The 19,162-nt window shown below is 43.9% G+C and overlaps 1 protein-coding gene across 2 annotated transcripts in view; it reads left to right on the forward strand.

Moving 5' to 3' along the window:
• Window positions 1–19,162, forward strand: part of ANXA6 (annexin A6) — a 96,958-nt gene that overhangs the window by 70,595 nt on the left and 7,201 nt on the right. Inside the window, exons 19-24 of one of the 2 annotated variants that reach the window (XM_033927135.1) lie at window positions 1,218–1,297; window positions 2,380–2,433; window positions 8,688–8,705; window positions 8,962–9,055; window positions 10,203–10,298; window positions 18,199–18,257. In XM_033927135.1, the coding sequence (XP_033783026.1) occupies window positions 1,218–1,297; window positions 2,380–2,433; window positions 8,688–8,705; window positions 8,962–9,055; window positions 10,203–10,298; window positions 18,199–18,257 (401 nt within the window). The remainder of the gene's footprint in view (window positions 1–1,217; window positions 1,298–2,379; window positions 2,434–8,687; window positions 8,706–8,961; window positions 9,056–10,202; window positions 10,299–18,198; window positions 18,258–19,162) is intronic. The other variant, XM_033927136.1, reaches the window with a different exon arrangement.

The following is a 19,162-nucleotide window of genomic DNA, read 5'->3' on the forward strand; positions in this document are numbered from 1 at the left end:
GGTGGGGACGGAGAGGATCCTGGCGGGGACGGGTGGGGACGGAGAGGATCCTGGCGGGAACGGGTGGGGACGGAGAGGATCCTGGCGGGGACGGGTGGGGACGGAGAGGATCCTGGCGGGAACGGGTGGGGACGGAGAGGATCCTGGCGGGGACGAATGGGATTTCTGTCCCCGCGCAACTCTCTAGTTAGGATAACTACTGCATAAAAATTGAAAATAAAACTAAAATTACTTGCTATTATTTCAAAGACTAATCATGGTCAAAGAATGATGCTTGTCTGGGCGGTTGTATTCTTACACACAAAGAAGCTCGTAACATTGACAGACTTTTGCATACGCAATGTACATGTCATCTCCTATAGTGGAGTTTTTAAAAATAAAGTAAAATTCTGGAGTTTTTAAAAATTCTGGAGTTTTTAAAAATTCTGGAGTTTTTAAAAATAAAGTAAAATTCTGGAATCTCTCATAGCACACCCGGAATCTCTATAGGGCACACAGTTTGAGAGACACTGCTCTAGTGAAACTATTTTGAAGTGGGTCATAAGAATATAAGAATAGCTATACTGGGTCAGAGCAATGGTCCATCTAGTCCAGTATCCTGTTTCCACAGTGGTCAATCCAGATCTCAAGTTTCTGGTAAAACCCCATGCGACCGATCCCAGGGCAAGCAGTGGCTTTCCCCACGACTGTCTGATTAGCAGACAATAGACTTTTCCTCCAGGAACACGTCCAAACCTTTTTTAAACCCAGATATGTTAACCCCTGTTACCGCATCCTCTGGCAACAAGTTCCAGAGTTTCACTATTCTTTACCCCCAAGTTATGCCCTTGTGTGAACACATACATTTTGGCTTGTACGGTGACGTAAATTTACAAAATTGAAGTGTTAGCTATGGTAACATTTTTGGGGAAAAGCTCTTCTGTGACCAGGACACCTAGGCCCTCTTTTACAAAGGCGCGCTAAGCGGGTTTAGTGCGCGCTAAATCAACGTGTGTGCTAACCGCGAAAGCGTCCATAGGATAACATGCACGCGTTAGCGTCTAGCGCGCGCTAAAAAGCATAGCGCACCTTTGTAAAAGAGGGGGCTAGTTTCTTGACTATTGCCATATAGAAACAGTCTGGATGCCGCTTCCTTTCCTGGATTTCCATCCAGTTTCTTTCTGTTCACCCTTCAAGGACTCCAGTTTGTAGATTTTGTTAATTATGTGCCCCTTCAGCTTATCAGAAATCCCTGGAGGATGCTGTCAGCTCAGACACATCTGGATACTTCAGACGGATCCTCGTCTCGCTTTCTCAGGTGGGAGCCTTTCTGTTCATTCCTACAATCGCATTTTTTGGGTGCTTATGGAACGCCCCTTGTGAGTGTCCCTGGGTCTGGGTCTGATCTGCCTGGAGCCTCCCTCAGGCGTTCTTTTTAACGCTATGATTGCCCTGTGCTTTGTTAACATTACATTAAAATGCACTACATGAATTCCGATATACCGCAACTACCTCGCGGTTCTGTGCGGTCAACAACTAAGAGCAACTGACCATTCGTAGGATGATCACAATAAATTAGTCAAAACATTTTACCAAACAGTTGAGTTTTCAACGATTTTCTAAAGGCTAGATAAGAAATTGAGCTTGAGATATAAGTACTAACTTGTTTGTCCCACGTGGCTGTCAAATATGCCAAAGTTTTACTAAGGAATCGTTTGTAAACACATCTCTTTACAGATGGGAAGTCAAAAAATCGTATCTCACCCAAGTGTTACTGGGTGACATGGCCTGTCAACCTTCCATCCAGACTTCTTTTACTCTGCCCCGTGTAGCTGTATCAGGAGTATTAAGAGGAAAGATTTAAATAATTGACCATATTGTCTAGCCCAGGTTAACAGGTGCAGGCCTAGCGGTTAGAGCTACAACCTTAGCACCCTGAGGTTGTGGGTTCAAATCCCGCACTGCTCCTTGTGGTCCTGCCTAAGTCACTCATCACTCAGTCCTCCATTGCCTCAGGTAGGTTAGAAAGATTGTGAGCCCACGGGACACACAGGATTGTGATCAGGGAGTGGGTGGTGCAGTGGTTAGAGCTACAGCCTTGGCATCCTGAAGGTGTGGGTTCCAATCCTACACTGCTCCTTGTGACCCTGGACAAGTCACTTAATCCCCGTTGCCAAAGGGTTCATTAGCTAGAATGGGAGCCCGCCAGGTAGGATAAATTACACAGGTCGACAGATAGGGAAAATGCTTGAGTGCCTGATTGTATACCACCTAGTACATGAAGTTTCAGAGCAAGTTACATTTTATTTCAGTAGATTCTTTGCGCTGAATTTGACTTTTTTTTTTTTTTTCTTCTTCGTGGTTTCCTAATGTTGCTTTCCCTTGAATTCTTAAACACAGGGGAACCGCAATGAGGGAGGAGAGGACCAAGCAGCAGCTGTCGAGGATGCAAAGGTAAATGAAGAAAGAAGCAGGGGGAGCATTCATTACGATGGTCACTCGGCATTAATAAAACGTCCAGATGTGTCTTGGCTTCTTCTGGCTGAGGTCCAAGAGTAGAGGGTGAGCTGTGAGCTGAGCACGGTCCCCTCTTGGTCTTTTGACTGACACTGGAAACCTGTGCAATACCAGGGTTCGACAAGTCTGCCGCCCAATCCTAGGGGGGGGGGGGTCATGATAATATAACGATCGCTGCCACAGCAGAAGGATCAAACCGCTGCTACTACTGAATAAATAACGAGGCAGTTCTATGTGAAGGTACATTTTAAGGCGAGGCTTTGGCTTTTAAACTGTTGAAGGGTACTTTTTCTGATAATAGACGCAGGGGTGCCCAAGTCCGGTCCTCGAGATCTACTGGCAGGCCAGGTTTTCAGGATCTCCACAAGGAACATGCATGAGAGAGATTTGCCTGCACTGCCTTCTTGGTATGCAAATCTCTTTCACGCATCCTGAAAACCTGGCCTGCCAGTAGATCTCGAGGGCCGGACTTGGGCAGCCCCGTAATAGAGCATTCTTCTTAATTGCCCAATGTTTGGGTAACAATAAGAGTACAGAATAAAAGGGCCCCTAGGGTTATTGGAACAATCAGATAGAGAAGTGGCTATTTCAGCCACTCTCTTATTGACTGTAGCTTTAGCTCCAGGCAAAGATTGGATCCTTAAACGTTGCTTTAAAAATAGATCTAAAGACTTCCTGGGTTTCCATATTCAAATATGTCTCGAGAGAGACTTAGAAGAGAAGAAGGGAATTTCTAATATTGAAACCAGGTGTGACTTAGATAAGGGTTTTCTTTTTTCTTAGATACCGTTCCTTAAAATATGTGTTTTTAGAACCGACTCATTTGACTGCTTTCCTTGCTAGGAAGTTCTTCTTCACCCAAAGGGTGGTGGACACCTGGAATGCGCTTCCAGAGGGTGTGATAGGACAGAGTACGGTTTTGGGGTTCAAGAAGTAATTAGATAATTTCCTAAAGGAAAAGGGGATAGAAGGGTATAGATAGAGGATTACTATACAGGTCCTGGACCTGATGGGCCACCGCGTGAGCGGACTGCTGGGCGTGATGGACCTCTGGTCTGCTTATGTTCTCTGAAGCGCCATGAAAATGGAGAAACATATGCACCTAAGTAATAATTAGCTCTCTTTCAACAACAGATTATGTGATTTCGTTTGTGTTGTTATCTTTAATTTAATTACTCTTAAGTCTTGGATCCTAATTTTGAGGACTAGTGTGTGATTAAGTTAAGATGTATTTCTTTTTACAGTTTGGTTTATTTTCAGGACTGAAAGTAAACTTAAATATTATGTTTTCTTGATTACACTTTCTGTACAAGATGATGTGCTTGATAAATAATGTGAAACTTTATAAATAAATATTTAAAAAGGGCCCCTAGGGGAGGTATTTTTGGCCTTGTAGAGGGCTTTCTTGCACCCAGTCATCAGACAATCAAGTTTCAAATTTATTTCAAATTTAATTATATCGCTTTATCGAATTTCAAAGCGATGTACAATATAAAAAGGGAAGGACGAACAATATAGTTTAATAAACAATGATGTAGACAAGGACAACAGATAAGCTACTGACTGGAACATGAGTGAACCGGGAAGAACTACAATCATTATAGGAAAGGAAGAAACAGGAGGACAGGACATATTTAAAAACAAACCCTCATATGAATCCTTATGTTTCAAATGCATCTTTATACTGAAAACTTTTTAGTTTTCCTATGAATCGGTCTAATGTTTTTTTCTTCCCTCAACTGGGCCGGTAATGAGTTCCAGATATAAGGGGCTGTGACTGAGAAAATAGTATCCACACAAACCTTGAACACATGATTTTAAAATGTTTGAGGCTTGTGCAGATGAGGACGGAGCTTAGGCATTGGTGAAATGAGGCATTATGACATCACAATCTGAGCTCTCTTTGCTACTTAGGATTTTAAAGGGTTTGAGGCTTGTGGAGATGAGGACGGAGCTTAGGCATTGGTGGAATGAGGCATAATGACATCACAGTCTGAGCTCTAGAATGCTGCTACTTATGATTTTTAAGTGTTTGAGGCTTGTGTAGATGAGGACGGAGCTCAGGCATTGGTGGAATGAGGCATTATGACATCACAATCTGAACTCTAGAATGCTGCTACTTATGATTTTTAAGTGTTTGAGGCTTCTGCAGATGAGAACAGAGTTTGCACGAATGGGACAGGGATAGAGCTCACGGGGAGGTGATGGGGATTGAGAGATACTACAGGGATGGGGAAAATTTGTCCCCATATCATTCTCTATAAGCATTCTTATTTATTTAGTCACTCGTGCTGTGGTACTGCTAATTAGAGAATGACACGGTGGTTGTTACCCGCGGCTAGCCACGGCTAACCCGCCAAAATGGTGACCAAAAAAGAAGGTCACCGCGAAATCGGGGACAAGGCCATTCACCGCCCCGTGGAGCGGTGAATAGTTAGCATGCATGGTGATTGAGCGTGAACACGCGGTGAAGAGCGTTCGATCCAGCAGCCCCCTCTCTCCCGCCGGCCGGCCGGCCATGCATCTCCCTCCCTCCCTCCTTTTCCCTTACCTTCTCTTGTTGAAACTGGCGATTTCTATAAGGCTATGTGCTGTATTACAGCCGGAGCCTTGACGTTGCGTCGCGTTGCCTGCTGGAAAAGTCTCCTCTGACGCAACTTCCTGTTTCCGGTTGCATCGGAGGAGACTTTTCTAGAAGGCAACCCGACGCGACTTCAAGGCTCCGGCTGTAATACAGCGCATAGCCTTACAGAAATCGCCAGTTTCAACAAGTGAAGGTAAGGGAAAGGGAGGGAGGGAAATCCATGGCTGGCCGGCAGGAGGGAGCTGCTGGACCACGTGAAGGGTGCTGGGGGTGGGAGGATGGAGAGGAGAAGACGCTGAAGACGGGGACGGGGCGGTGAAAGGGACAGCGGGGACGGTGACGAGGCGGTGAAGGGGACGGCAGAGACGGGGACGGGGCGGTGAAGGGGACGGCGGGGACGGGGACAGAATTTTTCCCCCTGTCATTCTCTGCTGCTAATATCAAACTACTACTATTTATCAAATCTATAGTACTGAAAGTCGTACGTAGCGCTGTACATTTAACATGCAATAGACGGTCCCTGCTCAGAAGATTTGGACAGGCAGACAGGACATATAGGGGCTGGGGAGTTTCTTGCAGAGAGAATGATAGGATGAACATAAGTAATTTTACAGTGAGTGGGAGTTAGAAGTTGAAAGCAGTCTCAAAAAGTGAGCTTTTAGCTTGGATTTGAATACTTTACTCTAGAGGCGGAGCATGCCGTAAAGACTCAAGCAATCTGTCCATGCATATGGTGCAGCAAGATAGATGGAACAGAGTCTGGAGTTCGCAATGGAGGAGAAGAGTAGAGATAGGAAGGACTTGCCCGATGAATGGAGTTCAAGGGGGGGGGAGGTAAGTGTAGAGAGAGATTGAGGGGCTGCAGAGTGAGTGCACTTGTAGGTCAGTAAGAGGAGTTTGAACTATTCAGAAACGGATGGGGAGTCAATGAAGTGACTTGAGGAGAGGGGTAATGTGAGCATAGCAGTTCTCACGGAACATGAGCTGTGCAGCAGCATTTTGAACAGATTGAAGGGGAGAAAAATGGTTGAGCGGAAGACTTGAGAGAAGCAAGTTGCAGTTATCTAAGCGAGAGGTGATGAGAGTGTGGCTAAGAGTTGATGATAAGGAGTGTGAGGATAAGAGGGTGGATAGGGTTGAGATGGTTTCACCGATCCCACTGCTGACACCAAATGTGGTTGGTCCGCGATCGTCCTTGTCCCTTCTGGTAATTTTGTCCGGCTCGCTCTCTTTGCTTTCCATCGCCTACCTGAAAATGTAGGTCAAATTTCCATCCTTGTTCTTTGGTCCTTCCAAGCGGATTGGATTTTAGTAATATTATAGAGGAAGAAGCGACGGGCTTTATAAGTTTGTTGGATCTGAATAAGAACCTGAATATCGTTCCTTGGAATACGGAGCCCTTAACAAGAAACTGGTGAGTAGAATTCCTTCTTGATTTATTGACAGAAGAACCCGACTCCTTCGTCCTGCTCATTTTGGAATTTCCACTGTCCGTGGTTGTGCACTCTGTGCTTGCATTCTTCATGCATGAGGCTGGCAAGGGATGCGTCATCCCTGGTATGTTTGACTGTTATTAAATTCAGTACCACTAGATGGAGCGCTGTAGTTGTTAAAGACTTCCTCTCCTGGTCATTTTCTTTACAAGATGCAGACTGGAATAAGCCTCAGATTGGCAGTGACAGAGACAGTTGTATGTGTTGCTGTTTTTTAAAACCTGTTACAATCAGGACAGAAGAGGTTAAGCCATTTCTTTTTTATCTAAGAATGAAGATCAAAAAAGTCATAGGTTCATTCTGTCTCAGAACACCACTCCTATTAGTTAGCATCTGCCTAGCACACAATCCCACTGTAGCAAAAACATGTTCAAAGAAATAAGACCATAGGAATAGCCTTACTGGGTCAGACCAATGGTCCATCAAGCCCAGTAGCCCATTCTCACGGTGGCCAATCCAGGTCACTAGTACCTGGCCAAAACCCAAGGAGTAGCAACATTTCATTCAGAATCCTAAAGAATAGCAAGATTCCGGAATTCCAGAGAAAAACAAGATTCTAGAATCCCAAAGAGTAGCGACATTCCATGCTACCAATCCAGGGCAAGCAGTGGCTTCCCCCGTGTCTTTCTCAATAACAGACTATGGACTTTTCCTCCATGAACTTGTCCAAACCTTTCTTAAAAGCAGCTATGCTATTTGCTCTTACCACAACCTCTGGCAACGCATTCCAGAGCTTAACTATTCTCTGAGTGAAAAAAAATTTTCCTCCTATTGGTTTTAAAACTACAATATTTCCCTGTAACTTCATCGAGTGTCCCCTAGTCCTTGTAAGTTAACTATAAAAACTCTCACCCAGGTAGGTTGGTTCACCCTTGCTGTTTAGTCTGTAATTTCTAGGTTTATTAGTCATACTCTTTGTTTTGGTTGTGCTCATCTTGCGGAGATATCATCAGTACTGATATTGGATTATTTTTGGTTGTTAAAGCTAATGCTTCATTTAGAGAATCACCCAGCAATGATAGAGAATCACCCAGGGTGCTCATTTAAATATTAATGAGCCCATTTTACTACCATTTTAATAGTAATGACCTTGTTACATGGCAGAGTCGAAGGTTTAGCAATCATTGTTAAAGGCACAGTAAGCTTTGAGAATCCAGCCCTATGAGATGAGAAAGTATTCCCTGTTGAGGATGAAGTTAAGAGGCGATAGGCTCAGGAGTAATCTAAGATTAATACTTTTTTACAGACAGGGTGGTAGATGCATGGAACAGTCTCCCAGTAGAGGTGGTGGAGACAGAGAGTGTGTCTGAGTTCAAGAAAACCTGGGATAGGCACGTGGGATCTCTTAGAGAGAGGAAGAGATAATGGTTACAGCGGATGAGAAGACTGGATGGGCCATTTGGCCTTTATCTATCATCATGTTACAATGTTTCTATAGCCATAAAGTTCTATGACATCACAATAGAGGTGTAAAGAACCTTAGCCAATAGGGAGAGAAGGAGATAGTTGATGCTGTGGATAGGCAGACTGGATCGGCCATTTGGCCTTTATCTATCATCATGTTACAATGTTAGCCATAAAGTTCTATGACATCACAATAGAGGTGTAAAGAACCTTAGCCAATAGGGAGAGAAGGAGATAGTTGATGCTGTGGATAGGCAGACTGGATGGGCCATTTGGTCTTTATCTGCCATCATGTTTCTATCTCTCAATCTGTCCTCCTTTTCTGAAGCCATATGATAACCATACCCTTTCCTCTCCAAGGACTCAGTAGTGGAGCCTGGATAGAGCATACCAACCTATTATTGAGAAGGACTAGTACTCATTTTGTCCTAGTTGCAATGTTTTTGAAAATTTTGCATATATATATATATATATATATATACAGTATAAATAAAATTCACAACACTGACTTTTCAAGGATATAAAATTCACAGCAGCAATTGTAAAACTTTTATTAATTGCCAAATACATTATGCCTCCCCCAACCTCTGCTTCCCCATTAGCCTCTCCTGTTCCCTTTAATTGCTCTGCTTTCTGAGGTCAGTAATAGTTGGGGAATCACCAGGACCTTTCACTCACCTACCTTCCTCCCTCTCTCTCCTTGCTGTCAGATCGTTGCCGCTGTCTTGGTGAGTTTCAACACTTTTATACCCCTGCTGTGCGTTATACTGTAATTTTCCACCCCGTAGGTGAGTATTAATTTGTCTTTTCTTTCTTCTGTGTCTTCCCCTTTATCCTCTCCCTCATATTCTATCCTTTGTCTTATCTCTCTCCTTTCCCTTTCTTCCCTCTTCCCCTCACCCTTTTTCTTTTGCCTCTACCTTGTCCTCTGAATTCCCTCCCCTTCCCTTTTGCCCCCCTCTCTTTTTTTTGGGTTGTATGCAGCAAATCTCTGATACTGGAAGTGGTGACTCCGAATCCATGGAAACTCGTTTCATGTCTATTTTATGCACTCGAAGTTACTCCCATCTACGGAAAGGTAAGAAATGCAGTGTTATGGAAGTCTGACCGTCGTCTTACTGCATTCCTTTCATACAGAAAGACTTATAGAAAAGTGAAGGGCACACCCATAGCCTGTCCAAAGCCCTCCCAAGGCCCCTCCCCCCTTTTTAGATCCACACGGAAATGCACACTATTCTATAAATGGGCACGTAAATGTGTCTCACATCTTTCTGCCCCGTTTTGGCATCTTGCAGCCATTAGAATGATTTTTTTCACAACAAAAATTGGGCACCTAACATTCAGCACATTATCTACAATCCCCCCCCCCCCCGTAGCGTCTGTTTTCTAGTTCTGTCTTGATATATGTGGTGCAGTGGCTAATAACAAAAATTCTGCTGTTGGATAACGAGCAGAGGGAGGTCTTATGACTTGATTGGATAGGTTGGTTGGTTTGTCTTTATTTATTTATAACCCGCTTTTTACAGAGCAGCCGATATAACATTTTTGGAATACAGAATACAGTGCACAAAATACCAAACCATCAAACAGGCGGAGACAGTCAGAGCCTTGGTTTTTATACCCGGACTCATCTAAGCCCCACCCTATAGAACCCCACCCCCCACCCCCCGGCCCACCCTTAACCCACTGGCATCACAGGGACCACTGGCTTCCGCAGCCAGTTGAGTACTTGGCTTTTAATCAGAAGGGGTAAAATATTCAAATAAGATGCCCAAACGGGCACGAAGAGCTTACTACCATGACGACATAAACAGACAAGCAGCCAATGCTTATAGCGCTACAAACATCAATTCCCATATTTCATATTACAAAACAAGTGTCTCGTCAACAACTTCTTAAAAACACCAAAATGGCTCTGCTGTCGTATATACATAGGCACATGATTCCATTCCTGCAGGCCAATGCATGAAAATGTGCTTGTTCTTGTAATGTTCAATCCCAGAGAACCTAACTGGGGGAACCAGCAAGTCTGCGTGATGGATAGAACGCAGCTCTGGTAACGGAACATAGGACTGAATTGTGCTCATCAGGCTTACAGGTGCTTGGCCATGCATACCCAAATAAACCAACACGAGCAATCTATAACGTGTACGGTCCTCCAATTTTAACCAATATAACTTTACATGTCACGTGCTCAGTAGGTGAACGTCTCATCCTCTTTTCAGTGTTCCAGGAGTATGTTAAGCAGAGTAACCATGATGTGGAGCATACCATCAAGAAGGAGATGTCTGGAGACGTGAAGGATGCATTGGTGGCTATCGGTAAGTAACCTTCTCCGTTCAAGATTGATACTATGAGTTACAGATTTGCATATAATGAAGGTGACAGGCAAGCAAATCTGCCTCATGTATATTTATTACACAATCTACAATATACTGGGACAATTATACAATTTTAATAGCCTCAGTAATTTCAGTACTTCAGTAGAAACAAAGAAGCTAAAATATACTTTCATACAATTTCTTATAAATTTTTATTAAGCATTCTTATAAATTTAGCATACCACAATTCAGAATAGTGCAATGAAAACTCTCCCCTCCCCACATTTATAAAAGCTTTTGTAAATGACTACAGTTTGTCCGAGTCTTTTCAAGATGTGATGTTTAAACTTCAATCTACGATCGCATGAAAAGCAAATTCACGTATCCCTTCTTCTTCCATTTAAGCACTTTCACCAAACTTCAAAGTTTCAATAACCAGTAGTCCGGTAACTCCTTTCAAAAGTAATATCTGTCACGCCTGACACAAGACTGTGTTTCGCTCCAATAGCGTCATCAGGATCTGTGGCGAGAGGCGACTGCTTCTATAAAGCACAAATATGTTTCCATCGCTAAATACCAAACCCTTACCCAACAATCTAGGGGTCTGGTTGGATTCAACGCTCAGCATGAAGGATCAAATTTTGTCTGTAGTGAAATCTACTTTTTTTTCTAGCTGTGACTGTTAAGACGCTTAAAATCGATGATGTTGATATATGACTTCTGGATCGTGGACTATTGCAATGCCCTTTATTTAGGGATTCCAACAGTAATAATAATAATAACTTTATTCTTGTATACCGCATTACCATGGAAGTTCTATGCGGTTAACAAATGAAGAGACTGTACATTTACAGCGAAGTTACAATTTCAGTGATGTTACATTTACATTTTAGACAATACATTAACGGTGCAGTTGTTTTGTCAGCTAGGTTGACATATACTGAGTAGTTACATTTGCTGTAAGTTACATACAGCGGTGTTACAAATAGCAGTGTTACATACGGCGGTGAAGAGGCTGGGGTGAGTCGAGATCAGAGGACGAGGCAGGGAAGAGGGTGGATAGATCAGAGGAATTTGTCAAAAAGGGTAGGTTTTGATTAACTTCCTGAATGTTTGGTAGGGAGGGGGAATTGGAGATGAGAGTTGAGATGCATTTGTTCCATTTGCCCGCTTGGAATGCTAGGGATCTATCGAGGAATTTCCTATAGAGGCAACCCTTCAGGGAGGGAAAGGAAAACAGGTAGGTATTTCGAGTACGAGAGGGGCCAGCAATTTCAAGGTGCTCAGATAAGTAAATTGGTGAAGAGCCTGCTAAGGTTTTGAAGCAGAGGCAAGCGAATTTAAAGATGATTCTTGCCTCCACCGGCAGCCAGTGGAGTTTAGTGTAATAGGGGCTAACGTGGTCATATTTTTTGAGGCCGAAGATGAGGCGGACTGCAGCATTTTGTACTGGTTTTATGTTTAATGGTGTTTTTATAGGCTCCCAGGTTTATTATATTACAATAGTCCAGTATGCTTAAGATTAATGATTGGACCAGTAGACGGAAGGAGAGGTGGTCGAAGTGGCGTTTGATGGTGCGAAGTTTCCAGAGGGAGCAGAAGCACAGTACAGTGTAAAGTTTCAAGTTTATTTAAAAATTTGATTTGATCGCAAAATCATAATCCAATGCGATTTACAAATAAGGATAAAATCGGGGTAAAAAAGAAAAACACATTGATTAAACCAGACAGTTAAAACAACTTTTGACCAACAAAACACAACAGGGAAAAAAAAAAAAGGATTAAATACAATTTATAAACAAAAGCATTACAAATGATCCAAAACACTGCTGCAGGGTTAATTTGTAGGGTTTGAAAATTTGACCACATAACACCTTGGCTGAAGAAACTGCGCTGGTTACCTGTGCGATTACATATTATTTTCAAGACATTAACGCTGGTGTTCAAAGTCATTTACCATGGGGTTCCTTAGTATCTATCGCAAATTATGGCAGTCTACCGACCTTTCAGAACTTTGCAGTCTGAAGGTGCAAAATGATTGTCCTTGACGGAGTTCTCCAAAATACATTACGAGACTATGGGCTCCTTTCACGAAGCCGCAGTAGTGGCTTTAACGCGCATGACTTTTCGTCATGTGCTCACCCCCCCCACGCTAGCCGGAAAACTACCGCCTGCTCAAGAGGAGACGGTAGCGGCTAGCACGGCCGGCAGTTTAGCGCGCGCTATTACACGCGTTAAATCGCTAACGCGCCTTCGTAAAAGGAGCCCTCTGAGAACTTCTGCTATTTCCATCGTAGAACAAATTAACTGGACCGCAAAGAGCCCTATCTGATATTCAGAAGTTAAAAAAAAATGCTCAATACTACACTCTTTATAGAAGCATGCCAAAAAAAGATGCTTTTGCCTAATGCTTGGTTTTAGGATGAATTGTACTATGAGCTAAACTAAACTAAACTAAACCTTAGGTTTGTATACCGCACCATCTCCGCGTGCGCAGAGCTCGGCACGGTTTACAGAGGTTGAAAGGAAAGGAACTACAAAGAAAGGATATAGGAGAGGGACTGAGGAGATAGAGGGGGACAGGATACTAGAGCACGGGAGGTGATTAGATTTTTGAAAAGAGCCAAGTTTTCAAGTGTTTGCGGAAGGATTGGAAGGAGCTAGAATTTCTGAGCGGGGATGAAAGGTTGTTCCAGAGTTCTGTGGTTCTAAAGGGGAGGGATGTTCCAAGTTTTCCTGCGCGGGATATACCTTTTGTAGAAGGGAAAGATAGTTTCAGTTTTTGGGAGGATCTAGTCGAGAGCGGGTTTGAGGAATTCCAGAAGAGTGGGATAACGGGAGGGAGGACGCCATGTAGAATCTTGAAGGCTATGCAGGCACATTTATAGAGGACTCTGGAGTATACTGGGAGCCAGTGAAGCTTGGAGAGGAGTGGGGAAACGTGGTCGGACTTGCCTTTTGCGAAAATAAGCTTGGCCGCGGCGTTCTGAATTAGCTGAAGTCTATGGAGGTTTTTCTTAGTTAGGCTTATATAGATGGAGTTGCAGTAGTCCAGTCTAGAGAGGATGGTGGATTGGACGAGGATGGCGAAATGAGAATGATGAAAGCAGGATCTTACTTTCCTCAACATATGGAGGCTAAAGAAGCATTTTTTTACCAGGGAGTTGAGGTGATCGTTGAAGGAGAGAGAGGAATCTAAGATGATGCCTAGGACTTTGCTGGAAAACTCAAGCTATGAACCATGGCTTTTTAAGATGTAATTGCCCATCTGTAATTTAAGATGTTTCTACAAGTCATTCTTGTTCCATTTCGTGTATGTTACTTTTGTAAGGCCGCCTAGGAATAGGCGGTTGACAAATTTTTTTAATAAAATAAATACCGGCATTCACATTTTGATTCAAATTTTCCTTATTTTGTTACCTTAATACTCATTTACACTTCTCCCTCCATATTTGCGGTTTCGGCATTCGCAGTTTTGATTATTCACGGTTTTTAGCTTGCTGGCTCCTCTCCCACCCCCCCCAAATTACATCATCTTGCATAGAGAAATCGCTGATTCCAAGCTTTTACAGAGAAAATCGCTGATTTGCAGCACTTTCTTCACCGTGTTTTGCCTCTCCTTCAGGAACAGGCCAGGTCCCCCACCATGTTATTCGCGGTTTCACCATATTCACGATGGCTTTTAATAGAAAACAGCAAATAACATATAAAAAAAAGTTAGTTGCGGTTTTTCAGTATTTGTGGTTCTGTTAATCCCCTATCAGAGCAAATACGGAGGGAGAAGTGTATAGCAGCAATTCAGAAAAGGATATCCAAAGCAGGTACTCAAAGCAGGAGCGACCAAACAGAACGCTCACCACCAAATTCATTCACTGCGTACCTTCACTATTTCGAATTGTGGCATGACGACTTGAGCTATTTATGAGTGCTAAATTTATAAGAATGTTTAATTAAAAAAAAAAAAATTGAATGCATATTTATTAGGGATGTCCTGAAAACCTGACTGGGTGGTGGTCCTCCAGAGCAGGTTTGAGAACCACTGATTTATGCCATAATTAATCCGACATGTGACGAGATTTATTAAACGGCCTTATGGTGTTACCGTGCACTAACACAGTGGTTCCCAACCCTGTCCTGGTGGACCACCAGGCCAATCGGGTTTTCAGGATCACCCTAATGAATATGCATGGAGCAGATTTGCATGCCTCTCACTTCCATTATATGCAAATCTCTCTCATGCATATTCATTAGGGCTAGCCTGAAAACCCGACTGGCCTGGTGGTCCTCCAGGACAGGGTTGGGAACCACTGCACTAACACATTAAAATGCCTTATGCATATCTATTTACTAGTACAGTGTGTTAATGGTTTTTGCAAGCATTAACACGATAGGATTTCTAAAGCGCAGTAGCTCATGGTGAGAAACAGGACCATGCATTCTTTAAGAGCGTGCTTATTCATCTAAGCAGACATGAGCAACACAGGAATCTACAGGCACACCTTATGAACATGCAATGATTTTGCGAACTCCGATGAACTTGTTGCTGTGTTCAGTCAGTCAGTATTGCTCAATGGACATCATCGTTTCCAAAGTCTTGCTTTTAGAAGAGCACTTGACCTACTCTGGAAGAGCAGCCAGAAGCTCTGGATCGCAAGCTGTCAGTACAGGGACTATTTTCAGGTCTCGTGTTGAAGGAGTGTTGAGGCTAGAGTATGGTTCTCATGTTCTGGTTTTTGTGTGATGTGGGCCTATGGCAATGGAGTACCTAGGGTCTTTGACACCTGGGACAGCTCACTGTTTAACGTTCCCCTCCTCCATGGCTCTGCCGGGGGGGGGCAGGTCAAAAGCGCGCCGGAACAAAGGCGCGAGCAGACAACTGAGCGCAGCGCGGAGGCGTGCGCCAAAGAAAAAGACTGTTTTTAGGGGCTACGATGGGGGGTGTGGGGGGGAACTCCCCCACTTTACTTTATACAGATCGCGCCGCGTTGTGGGGGGCGTTGGGGGGGGTTTGGGGGGTTGTAACCCCCCACATTTTACTGAAAACTTAACTTTTCCCCTGTTTTTAGGGAAAAAGTTACGTTTTCACTAAAATGTGGGGGGTTACAACCCCCCACAATGCCGCCGCGATCTGTATTAAGTAAAGTGGGGGGGGCTCCCCAACAAAACTCCCCGTCGCAGCCCCTAAAAACAGTCTTTTTCTTCGGCGCGCGCCTCCGTCTTGCACTCAGTTGTCAGCGCGCGGCTTTTGTCTTCCGCGTTACTGTCTGTGAACCCTCTGCCGGTCCTCTGCCCGGAACAGGAAGTTGATGTCAAAGGGAGTAGGAGACTGGAAGTGCTGACAGCATGCACATGGAGACTATGGCCATGCAATCGCTTGATGCATTCCCCTTTTTACTTCCACCTGGGGTGGACCACTCCCACTGCCCTATCCTTGGTTCACCACTTGCATACGGTCAGGGCCGGATTTAGATGAAAAGAGGCCCCAGGCTATTCCACTTATGAGGCCCTTTCACCTCCCATTTTTAAGTTTGTAAATTACATGAGAGATAATAAAATACATCATTACTGTGATATATATCAATATGTTAAATAAAACATGTTGTTATTGGTACTAACCTTTATAAAAAATGTGACACGGATAATAAATAAAAAAAAGTCGAGAACACTTATTTGGACATTTATTCTCAGCACCATATATAGTACTTGTAACAATAACTAATCAAACATAACACACAACATTGCCCCTTCCTATGTCCATAGTGCCCCCAGTGCGTCCTTCCTCACCTCATCCCCCCCCTCCGATGCCCGCCTGCCTCCCATCCCCCTTCCATTGAACACCCCCCATGCCATCCTGTCTGCCTGCCTTCCATTAAACCCCCCACCCCCCTCCGATGCCAGCCTGCCTGCCTCCCATCCCCCTTCCACTGAAACCCCCCACCTCACCCCCCCTCCCCGATGCCAATCTGGGCCGCCCTGTCCTGACGGATCCACGTTTTGGCTCTCTCCCTGTGGGGCTGGGCTTTGCCCAGCTGTTTCCGGACTGACGTCTTTCCCTCCCCGATCCTCCTCCCAGGGCGAGAAAAAGAAAAGGAGAAGCCGAGTCGGCGCCCCGTTGCGGCCAGAGCCAGTTCCGATCCCGAAGTGTAGAATTTCTCCTTATTTTCGGTTCAGTGTTTTAGTGTTCACTGTTTTTAGAATAGTGTAATTTTAATTTTGCTAACAATTTAAATGTAGGCCCCTCTTGATCTTGAGGCCCTAGGCTGAAGCCTAGTTAGCCTATAGAAAAATCCAGCCCTGCATATGGTAAAATACTTATGTTTTAATCTGATATACCTCTTATCCTTTGGGCATTGTATGCTGTGCATACTTCAAGTGAGGTGTGACATAGAGGCTTGGCCTGGCAAAATATGATTAGGGTTACCAGATTTTCCAAACGAAAAACCCGGACCCCTAGTTCCAACCATCCCCACCCCATTATGGCCCAGTCCTGCCCCCAATCCTGAGGAAGGTATATGTTACCGAAACGCAGACCATATTGGGCCCCTAGTATATGTATGCGTTCTATCTGGATTTTGCTGACTCATTCTTTGTAATAAAGTGGCTTGATTTTGGACTCTTCCACTTTTTGTATTTTGGGTTTCCAATTAGTTCTTTGACAGAAATTTATGGAAAAAGCCATGTTTTCAAGTTTTTCCAAAGCTGAATGTAATTATGAATAGTATGAATTTCTAATTGAAATGAGTTCCAGAATTTGCAGTTTGATAATTGAATGATTTGTATTATTCCTTTCAGGAAAAGATAAGTCATATTATCAGAGTTTCTATTTGTTATGGATCTGCCTGGTAGTTCAGTGAATCTGGAGAAACTATCTGGAGCATTTTCATATAGGGACTTAAATGTTAAACAGCATATTCTGAATTTGGTTTGTTTTTCTCCTGGTAGCCAATGTAACTCCATTAGCAGTAGAGTTACATGGTCAGATCTTGACTTGGAGAATATTAGTCTCGCTGCTGTGTTCTGTATCAACTGCAGAAGTGCACATGCACCAGCTTCTAAAAATTGGCTCTTACACATCTGTGGGATTATACAGTACATGTGTCAATTAGAGAATGATACGGGGAAAAATTCTGTCCCCGTCCCCGGACCACCATCCTCTTTACCGCCCCGTCCCCGCCGTCCCCTTCACCGCCCCGTCCCCGTCTCTGCCGTCCCCTTCACTGCCCCATCACTGTCCCCGCTCTCCCTTTCACCACTCCGTCCCCGTCTTCAGTGTCTTCTCCTCTCCATCCCCCCACCCCCAGCACCCTTCACGCGGTCCAGCAGCTCCCTCCCGCCGGCCAGCCGTGCATTTCTCTCCCTCCCTCCCTCTTACCTTCTCTTGTGGCGAAACTGGCAATTTGTACAAGGCTATGCGCTGTATTACAGCCGAAGCCTTGAAGTCGCGTTGGGTTGCCTGCTAGAAAAGTCTCCTCCGATGCAACCGGAAATAGGAAGTTGCGTCAGAGGAGATTTTTCCAGCAGGCAACGCGACGCAACTTCAAGGCTCCGGCTGTAATACAGCTCATAGCCTTATAGAAATCGCCAATTTCAACAAGAAAAAGTAAGGGAAAAGGAGGGAGGGAGGGAGATGCATGGCCGGCGGGAAAGAGGGAGCTGCCGGATCGAACGCTTGTTCACCACGCGTGCTAACCATTCACCACTCCACGGGGCGGTGAACGGCCTTGTCCCCGATCTTGCGGTGACCTTTTTTTTTTGGTCACCTTTTTGGCGGGTTACCCGCAGCTAGCCGCGGGTAACAACCACCGCATCATTCTCTAGTGTCAATCCCAAACTTTGCAAATAGGGCTTCTAAACCAAGGGCTTTAATAGTTCAACTTTGTTTCTTCTCTCTTATTCTTAGTTCGGAGTATTAAGAACAAGCCTGCATTCCTTGCTGAAAGACTTTACAAATCCATGAAGGTAAAATTTCTTTGGAGTTCTACTTTTCCAGAAAACAAGCTGGGGGAAAAAAAAATTTCATGAATGTGTTCATGTCTGTGACTTTATGTATACAGTACATGTTTGTTTGTGTGAGACTTCAAGGCCCTTCATTTACATTGTTTGGTCTTGTTTTCCACTTGTAATTACCGCAAAGTAATGGCGGAATAAAAATCATTAATGTAATGTAATGTAATTTATTTTATTTTATATCCTGTCCTCCCCAGAACAGAATACAATTTAACATTCATACAATATAATATTGCATAGGGTTACAATTTAACGTTGCATGGGGTTACAACTTTACAATCATGGTATGCAGTTTGAGAAACCTATCTAAATGCATATGTTCTATAGAGATTATTCTAGCCTAGCATAGATATGACTGATAGTTTGGCCACCATGTTATACAGTGTATAGTGTCATTTATACATAAATGACCTATAACTATGCAAGTGTACAGCTATACAAGTATCAAATACTATAGCCATGGGCTATAGAGGATGCTGCAGGGGTAAATATGGAGGGAAAGGGTAAAAGACAGCTTGAGGTTGAGTAGATATGGCTAGGTAAGGAGGTAGGTTTTTATAGCTTTCCTGAAGTTGAGAAGTCCCTCAAGTGATCTGATGTGTGGAGTTACATTATTCCAAAGATTTGGTAAGAAATGGGAGTAGGATCATTTTCTATCAGTTTGCAGCTGGAGGGTGTGTCCTGGGGGGTATTTGTAGACATATTTCACCTTGGGAGCATAGCGGTCTCTTTGGAGTGTAGAGAGGAAGTTTGGGTACCATGTTATGGAAGGATATGTATGTTAGCACTAGGCCTTTGAAGATAAATCGTTTGGTTTTGGGTGACCAGTAGGCCGAGGTTAGTGCCGGGGTGACAGG

This window comes from Geotrypetes seraphini, chromosome 18 (assembly GCF_902459505.1).
Source record: "Geotrypetes seraphini chromosome 18, aGeoSer1.1, whole genome shotgun sequence".
NCBI lineage: Eukaryota > Metazoa > Chordata > Amphibia > Gymnophiona > Dermophiidae > Geotrypetes > Geotrypetes seraphini.